The sequence below is a fragment of the Arachis hypogaea genome, chromosome 1, assembly GCF_003086295.3.
Source record: "Arachis hypogaea cultivar Tifrunner chromosome 1, arahy.Tifrunner.gnm2.J5K5, whole genome shotgun sequence".
In the NCBI taxonomy this organism is placed as follows: Eukaryota; Viridiplantae; Streptophyta; class Magnoliopsida; order Fabales; family Fabaceae; genus Arachis; species Arachis hypogaea.
In genome coordinates, this window is record NC_092036.1 from 96,052,955 (window position 1) to 96,062,349 (window position 9,395).

The 9,395-nt window shown below is 27.1% G+C and overlaps 1 protein-coding gene and 1 long non-coding RNA gene across 3 annotated transcripts; one reads left to right on the forward strand and one right to left on the reverse strand.

Moving 5' to 3' along the window:
- Nucleotides 1-1,040: 1,040 nt before the first annotated feature.
- Nucleotides 1,041-4,705, reverse strand: LOC112698020 (replication protein A 32 kDa subunit B). 2 transcript variants are annotated; one of them, XM_025751448.2, is made up of 10 exons: nt 4,437-4,705; nt 4,099-4,209; nt 3,915-4,012; nt 3,768-3,809; nt 3,192-3,269; nt 2,869-2,947; nt 2,663-2,746; nt 2,504-2,580; nt 1,556-1,624; nt 1,041-1,473 (listed from the first exon to the last, which is right to left on the reverse strand). In XM_025751448.2, the coding sequence occupies exons 1-10, from the start codon at nt 4,542-4,544 to the stop codon at nt 1,392-1,394; spliced, it is 828 nt and encodes a 275-aa protein (XP_025607233.1). In that variant the 5' UTR covers nt 4,545-4,705; the 3' UTR covers nt 1,041-1,391. The 2 variants fall into 2 exon arrangements, with proteins under 2 accessions (XP_025607233.1, XP_025607241.1); XM_025751456.3 differs by having other exon boundaries at nt 2,504-2,568; nt 4,437-4,649.
- On the forward strand, nt 1,467-2,948 carry LOC112698034 (uncharacterized). The gene is made up of 3 exons (XR_003151361.3): nt 1,467-1,691; nt 2,026-2,119; nt 2,412-2,948. It is a non-coding gene; the product is annotated as an uncharacterized lncRNA (long non-coding RNA).
- Nucleotides 4,706-9,395: the final 4,690 nt, after the last annotated feature.

Here is a 9,395-nt window from a genome sequence, read left to right on the forward strand (position 1 = left end):
GATTTAAGACATATACCAATGTGGGACCCACTTAGGATTCACTGTACGTGTGGGTTTGATTATGATTCTATTGCAAAAGAATAGGCCTTCCACGTTTTTTAAGCCAAAAAAAGATATTTTCCTTTTGTCGTTTTCCTAACTTTGGTGTATAATTCCAATTAAACATTAAATAAATCAGTATACGCTAACAACCGAACTGTGTATTATACGGATTCGGGAAGAGAACTTGGACACTGCTATATCTAAATCTATAAATAAATAATTGAAATGTTAGTGAGTTTAATTATGGAGGTAGAGTGAAAACGGTGCCTCCACATGAGGGTCAATTGTCAAACCTTGAGAATGGCAACGCACGTGGCGACTTGAGTGGTATTAGTAATTGGTATCAACGTCTATCACCGCAGCACGTGACATGGATACAAGAACTTCTGTTTACGCGTGCCATTTCAGCCACAAGAGGAAGAGGCGGTGGAATTGGAAGCATCCAAGTCATGCTTCCACTTGCACCTTCTAATAGAGTTTAGGAGTTTCAAAACACTTCAACTCTTCAAGGTTCTATAGTTTGAGTGAGCTCTTAGCATTAAGGCTACCTTTCTATCAAGTATCAACATAAAGCACAATTAAAAAAGATGGTAATTAAACAACGCTTTACAATCTCATGCATCCTACGAGTTTACTCTTGTACTTACTAGACAGTATCAGATGGAAAGTTATATGTTCTTGGAATATTTGAGTTACTTGTGCATATATATGAAAACACTTCAAATTTTGTTGGCCATGCAGTTCAAATTAATAGCCCAAAGGAACAAAGCTCGAATTGTTTTAAGGTTTCTACTCTTATGAAAGAGCATGAGACCGAGAGGCCCAATGTTTGAAACGAATTCGTATCACGGAGCCCAAAGTGTAGCCCATTAATGGTTCCTTGGTTTTTTTGTCCGTACTCATAAATGGATCCAATAAGCCCTAAAAACAATTCTTTATCAGAGTGAAAAAAACTAGGACCTTGTCAAGACAAAAAAAAAACTTGTAAGACCAAAGTGTAGCCCATTAATGGTTCCTTGTTTTTTTTGTCCGTACTCATAAATGGATCCAATAAGCCCTAAAAACAATTCTTTACAGAGTGAAAAAACTAGCACCTTGTCAAGACAAAAAAAAAAACCTTGTAAGACCATTTCTTATCATGATATAAAAGAAAAACATAGACAGAAAATACAAAACAAAACAAGTAGATCAAGATTCAAGAACCAGCAAACTCCCTACTTTGCTTAAATCCATAGATCTTAGCATAAGTAGTACGCTTAATTGCTCATATTCACACATTAAACCTTACTAACAGGCATAGAAAGGATGATTGGAACTCCGCACAAACTATATCTTCGTATATTAAAATGTCAACCATTGATGGTTGACTTATAGTGATCACTTATAGCTTCATAAATCTGGCCTTCGTCAATAAGATTTTTGATAGCCAACCTGCAAACCAGAAAGAAGAGTCAGCAAAAGTAAGTGTGTGTGTGTGTGTGTGTGTGAGAGAGAGAGAGAGAGAGAGAGAGACATCAGCTTGTCCTTAGGAAGTCGTAGTTGCTCTTCAATAAGTTTAATAGAGACTCCCCCTTCCGATGCACTGAAACATCAGTATCAGAAAGTTGAGATGTGAATGCCATTATGCCAGACAAGTCTCCATGTATCAAGTAAGAATTCCACCAAGGAATATGAACATATAATAGTCTGATTAATGGACTAGGTAGGGTAAACAAATCAAGCATAGTAAATGCAATACTGCATATATTCGAGAAAGTAAGTGCAAACTTTAATTATAAGAATGCTTGAATGAATGATGCTTTTGTATGATTAACCTTATCTAATTAAATCAGCTGTTCCAGAATATAAGTTACCTTCAATGTTTAATTCTAATATATCATACTGCAAATTTTCTTATATTCGGATTGTGGAAAACTCTAGTCAGTTCCAAAATTAACAAAAGGCCACATTCTTGCATTTTGCCCCCTAATCTCGTTACTGCAGGAGAATATATGGAAGGTTTATCCAATTCATACCAGAACGGATACCAGCAAAAGTCAAGCCAGAGACTTAACTTTTCGACCCAGTCACATGACAGGTTAGTAGTTTACCAATTTACATTTTGTATAATTTACACTAGCGGACCATTCCTTTACCAGGCAGACAGTTCCACACCCATCATGTAAACCAATAGAGCTGATGCCCTTCAACTCTTTGTTAACCAATTAAATGTTTTTCACTTAAAGTTGAACAAGAAATCCCCTTACAATCGTTCATCAAATCTAAAATTGGATGATTTGCCATTCCATATTTCCATTTATGCATCAGACAATGCCTTAGATTTTGCTAATTATAGGATTATATGCATGCATCACATGCACAAACAACAGATATTCAAACAAAACAAAGGCACCAGGGAGATAGACATATGGTCAACAAGAGCTGATCAAATAATACATCAAAATAACTTTCAAAAGATCACCTGTGTGGGGGAAGATGCAAAAAATCCAGGACCATTTCTTCGAACCTCGGCTGACCATTGTTATGCTGACCAGAGAACTACAATTAAAATCCAGCAAACCACTGAGGAGACCATATAAAAATGAAGTGCAAACTGAAAATCTATGGTCCATTATCTTACTTGATTTGGTGGGAGAACTTGGTAACCTTTTGTGGGTGTTATTGGTGTTGAATTTGTAACATGTTGCTGGTTAGGAACAGCAGCCTGAAAATGTTACCATGTAATGTTAGAAAAAGAAATATGTGTATGGTACAGTTTTCTTAAAATTAATAACCATATATACACATAATATAAATTCAATTTGTCCAACTCAACAATAAATCTACCTTTAGCTTGGAATTGTAGAGATGAACATATATACATTCAATGAAATGGCTGGCAATCTCATTAAAGTCAGTCACAGGCCTGAAAATGACACAAAGTAAAGTATTTTTTTTAACTGTCAAGAAAACAACATATCTGCCTCATCATTTACTTGGACAACATGATAAGTAGCATGGGGCATCCTTACATATTGAATTTTACTGAAAGGAAACCATTCATGGTGATAGAATAATATTTTTGATAAGTCATAACCTTACATATACGATATAAATCCAAATATTGAACCGCTGAAATAAAAAAGTGAAAGGTAAACTTCGAATCATACCTAAACGAGAAAACATTCAAAATCCTTTTCCCATTAAGGCCTTTTAATTGTCCATGAAGACGCACATATACTCCATCCCTATAATGAATTATGAATCAAGAATTTTAGCATGACACTATACTAAAAGCATCTTTTATTCCCTAAAAGAACAGGGGGGGAGGGGGGGAGGATTTGTGTTAGCAACAACTTTACACACAATTATAGTGCAAAATATCCAGCTTCTGCTGCAGAATGATAGATAAATAATAGAAAGAAAAAAGGGGAGCTTCCCAAATCACAGATTTCCGTTTCTAAATTGATAGTAATGTTCCTTAGTGTTCTTCTCTACTTATTGAAATAAATCCCCCAAGTAATCTTAGTGTAAATATGAGGCAAAAATTTTGTTGAAGAAGATATACAAGTAAAATTGCACATGGAACTCGCTAATAAAATTTGGAACCATTTTTTTCAAACCCCCCCCCCCTTTTTTTTCCCTCTTCCTCCAAAGAAAAACAGAGAGGAATCACAGATCAAACCATACATATGCTAGATGGTAAATGGAAAACTCAAACTAGGAAATGCAGTGTAAAACCATACATGATACCGTCCACTTCATTTGATTCCGCTGCTTCTTGAAGCCTGCACGGAAAGAAGAAACTCATCCTTGACAAAAAGGAACTGAAAAAAAAATAAATGATAGTGCAACTTTTGGCAATAAACTAAGACACTTTTTAGAACATTCACCATTTATTACACTCAATCCTTCCAGTGCCATCATCAAGGACAAAATGAACTTCAGTAATCATCCCATTTTTGTTGCATACCCTTCCTACGAGTGTAACCTACAACATTGGTTTGTGTTAACCTTCAGAACAAAAGAGAACCAGAAACCCAAAAAAAAAAGCGCTAAAGGATTTGAAGAACACACAGTGTTGACATCAACACCATCGACAATCAAATTGGATTTATTATCGCTCGAGTTATACGCATCGTTTATCTGCTTCACCGTCAAAGGTAGCAACGACTGAGCATCCCGATTCTGAAAACCAAAACAAAAGAAATTAATAAAGTGAGCAAGTAAATAAAAAAGAAAAAGGGAAAATCAATAAAGCAATTTCTGAAATGACTCGGGAGTTTAGTATTCGGAGGAAGCTAAAACCCTAAACCCTAACATGAGAGTGAAGTTAATTAATGTTTTATTGTGACAAGTAAGGTGATTAAGGTTAAGATTATGATGAAATTGAGGACAGTGGAAAGAGGGTTTACTCTGGAAGTAGGGAAGGTGGAGGAAGAGTCATGGGACTGAGTGGTCTGAGAGGGCATGAAACCGCCGCCGGAGAAGGCGGCGTTGCCGTCAAACTGGCTGGCATACATAATATGCTTCGAAATGCAGAGATTGAATTTGAAACTGAAGATATTTCAAAATTTCACGAATTCGTGTGGAAAATGTAACTGCTACTCATATCAATTATCAAACCCTTTCTGCTCTTTTCTTCTTTTTCATTTTTAAGGACCAAACATGTGTTTCCCGCCATTTTTTTTCTCCCTTTTCTTTTTTGGCTTTTTTATTTAAATAAAAAAATCATATTTACTCATGGTTTAAAATTTTTTTTCTTTACCGTTTTAAGCATTATATAGTTACTAGTATATATTCCCATGTCTTACACGGGATAATACATAAAATTATATAAAAAATTTTATTAAAATTTAAATGAAAAATATCTATAGTAATTATTATTATTATAAATATTTTTACAACTTAAAAATATTAAAAATAATTAATATTTGTTTTAATCAATCTGAATTGGATAAATGGTCATCTCATTTGTTCATTTAAGCAAGATAAGAATCTATTAGTTAGTGACAGACCCTTAATAAATAGAGTATCAATATGTGTTGGATTAGTCATCGACTTGTCGAGTTAGGAAATCCGTTGAAAAAAATTGTATTTGTCTTTAAAATAGATTAACTTTTCATTAATAGCACTACTTATGGACTTTTGTTTTGTTGAAATTTACTTGGGACAATTTTATTTGTTGGTATCATATTCATTCTTGAAGTCAAAACAATATGATCAGTACTGTTACTTGTTAAAACTTCACATTTTATGAAATAATTTCTAAATTTTCAAATTCATAAACTGATGTCATTACAAAAATTATTAGATCGATCGATTAATATTTCTTGGTAACATAGTGTATCGAAACACCATCATTGAATATTAGTTAGTGTGAAGAGAAACCAATAACAACTTTTGTTATTCAATATATAATTTATTCTATTAAAAAATAAATTAATATTTTCTAAACTTGTAAATACATTTTTTTTCTAATTTCTTACATTATTTTATTTAACAATATTTATCATTAAAAAATAGCAAAAGATCATACTATTTTACAATATATATGATGTGCAAAGTAATTTCTTATCTTGAAATTAATTCTGGTTAGTGAGATAAAATTTAAAATATTTTTTTATTTTCTTACTCAAATTTAAATTTAAATTTAGAATTGATTAACAACTCATTTTTTAATTTCAATAAAAAAAACTAAATTGGTTCGATATAAAATATTGAGCATTTAATAATTTCAATCATTTAAATTTTAATTACCAAAAATTGGATTAAAAATTAATTATAAACTTAATAATTGATAATATATATTATATTATATTAGTACGTAAATAATAATATCCAATGTATTAATTATTTATTTTTTTGACAGATTTAATGTATAATCTATTGAGAATTGATTTATTATCCAAAATTTTTTCATAAATTTTGTAATATGTGAAAATAGTGATCTTATTTTTTATTATTATTTAAGAAAATTTTCATAATTTTTTAATTATATAATTAACTTAATTCATAACTTTTATTATTGCTTTTATACTAAAAAAATATCAATTTATATTATTTACATATTTTTTCACTACTAATAAATAAATAAGTATTTGCACTATTATACTTATTGTCCTAGATAATAACTTAAATTACTTATTTTGTATGTTAAATAATATTTTATATGTTAAATTTATTAAATATTAAGATGAAAAATTTGTTCAACAAATTATATAAATAGTCATTACAGAAAAGAAAAAAAATTATGTATCATATATAATAATTCTTGATATATATAGTGTCATGTATATATTAAGATTATCTATTTTAATTATGTGAGTAATTATTTTTATTTTCACTTTTTTGTTACATTAGAAAATAATATTTAAAACTAAAAAAGAGATAATTAATTTTTTTAATTTGAATTAAAAAATATCTTATAAATATATCCAACTTATATATATACTAAGTGTTATAATATTAAATAGTATAGTATTTGCTATAACAATGACTTAAAATATTAATCCAAGATATATTTGGACCTAGTAAGACCTCAATACAAGTAAGATCAACTAAAATCTATTGTTAGGGTCCTAAATTCGACTTAGGTTCATTACCTTAAATGCCCAACGCAGATGAAGTCCACGCATTCCCTCTTAAATCGGCTCAGATTGGATCCCGTTGCTAGTTAGATATGGTAATGAGTACTCAGGAGAGCGTGAGAATCCCCTTCCCATCCCTCATTCATATTTAAAAAAAATGCCCCATTCCTTCTCTGTCATTGCAAGTTCCTGTTTAATTATTCCTTAGGGAATGCAGATCTCTTCGGGTATCTACGAATATTCTTTGAAAATTTTTGAAAAAAATTAACACAAAATGATATAAATAATAATCATAAAATAATCGATCCAATATAATTCAACACAATTTATAACATATTCGTTATGAAAAATAACATTTCAAAAGGAGAAAACATAAAAACATAATCCAACATAATAACATAACATAATTTTTTAGGACGATATTAAGTGACGTAGTGACCGATTTGAGAGGCAGAAAAAGTGAGTTAGAGAGAGAAGATCAAGGCTTTTATATTTATATAGATATGTAAATTGAGACATGCACGTAGTTTTTTTTATTTTGGGGGGATATACGTAAAATTGGTATGTAAATGGTTTATAAAGGTGATTTACCCCACATATTATAACTTGTGAAATCATAATATTTTGAGAAGTGATGTATAGACAACTTAAATGTTGATAAGTCTGAAAAATAAAAAAAAAAATAAAAATATCAAAAAATTACATGTTGACCCATAAGATTTTTTTTTTAAAAAAAATTGTTCATAATCTATGATTAATAACTTTAAAATTATAAATATGTTATTTATCTTATATATTTTTTTATTTAATAGAGACATATAATTTTGTTATCGGCGATGTTAATGGTTATAAAGAGATTTTTACTTTTAAATAAATTATAGAGAAATTAAAAATAAAATTGGCTGCTATTTTTCTGACAATTTATTTATTTATTAGTCTAAATTAAAATTAAATTATATATTTAATTTATATTTATTTGTTTATCCTAATGATCGTATATAATAGATAATATATTTAAGCATGTTTTGAAAGAAACTATTGAATTTTATATAATTAAAAGTTAACTATGAAATTAAAACTAAGATGAAGTGAAATACAATAAACATACGAGGAGTGAAAGTAAAATAAATAATTAAAAATAAGATAATAAAATAATTAAAAAAAGTAAAAAAGACAGAAAAATAATGCATGTAGTTGATAAAAATATATTGTAAAAAAATTAGTATAATCAATAAATATATGAAAGACAAAAATTAAGATATATTTTTGTTAAAAAATTTAAGAAAAATATTATGAAGAAGAACCTATTAATTAATCATGTTTTATGAAAAATATTATAAAAAATTTTAATGTTAGTAAATAAAATAGTAACTCTTTTAAGAACTATTAATCAAAATACATAAAAGTACATTCTGATTTATAGATATAGAAAATAATAAGAGAATGATTTAAATTAAATTCATTTATTTTATTTTTTATTTATTATTTATTAAATAATTTAATGTTTATTTAATTTTAGTCAAATTAGATAATATAATTGATTAGTTACAATTAATGTTATTCACCCTAATAGTATAATTGAAATATATTGAAACTCTAAAAGTAAAATTACAATTAATATTAAGGATAAAATTAAAATAAAGTTGCATTTACTATCTTGTAGTTTTTTTTAATAAAAATCTCATTTATACATTTTTAAAATGCATCACTTTAATACAATGATATTTTTATTAAAAAAAATATGATAAATATCTCATATATTTGTTAATAAATTATATATAAATATTTTTTGATGCATATCACTTTTATTATATGAAAATAACTTAAATATCTTTAAATGTGATTATGATAATTTATTAAGTATTATATTTTTTATACTAATTTATATTTAATAATTTATCTCTAACTTTTAATTATAATAAAAATATAAGATATGATGCAAAAAAAAAAAGTTAAAGCGACATAAATTTTTTTCCAACAAAAATTTTTTTTTTTCATTTTTTTAGACACATATCTATTTTTTTAAGTTATACATTTTAATTTATATAAATTAATGATAATTAAATGTAAAAAAATACTAATTAATAAAGAAATAAAATTTAAGATAAACATGTCCCGAATAAATTGAAATAAAATAAAGACTTTTAATTATGATCATTAATTATAATCACATATATTTACTTCAAGATTTATACTTCAAAAATTCAATATATTAATATTTTGTATTTTTATGTCTCAATTTTAGACTATCACAAATATTAGTTACTCTCCAATAATGACAATACTTTTAAAAAAATAAACATAATTAAATTATCTTAAAATTATATAATAATTTTTAAAATAACAAAAAAATATACAATTACCTAAAATATAATATTTGTATAGTAATTGAAATTTAGTTGCCAATATAAAAGTAACATATAATATCATTTCGTAATCAAATAAGTGTTTAATCAAAGAATGAATATTTATATAATAATGCGACGAAATAGATTAAAGTTTGAGTTTAACAATAGCAAGCACTCAAGTTTAAATTTTCATAAATTAATTTATTTTTGATAAAGTGAATTGCGCAATAAAAAAATCATAAAAAAATTCATATATTAAAGTAGAAAACAATTTATTTATAAATACAAAATTAAAAAATTATTCTTAAAAGTTGAATATGCAAGTAAAAAAATAAATGATAACTTGCAAAAATTATCTCTAGAATTTATTACAATAAATAAAAAAATTGTAAAAGTCATGTATCTATCTAAATTAAATTATATTAAATTATAAGAT

Bases quoted from the DNA above. Each gene is read 5' to 3' on its own strand.
- LOC112698020 (XM_025751448.2), bottom strand. From the start codon at position 4,544: ATGTATGCCAGCCAGTTTGACGGCAACGCCGCCTTCTCCGGCGGCGGT. The intron at 4,013-4,098 runs GTGTGTTCTTCA...CCAATGTTGTAG, and splicing joins ATGGTGTTGATGTCAACACT to GTTACACTCGTAGGAAGGGT. The intron at 2,581-2,662 runs GTAAGATAATGG...TTTTAATTGTAG, and splicing joins AAGTTCTCCCACCAAATCAA to TTCTCTGGTCAGCATAACAA.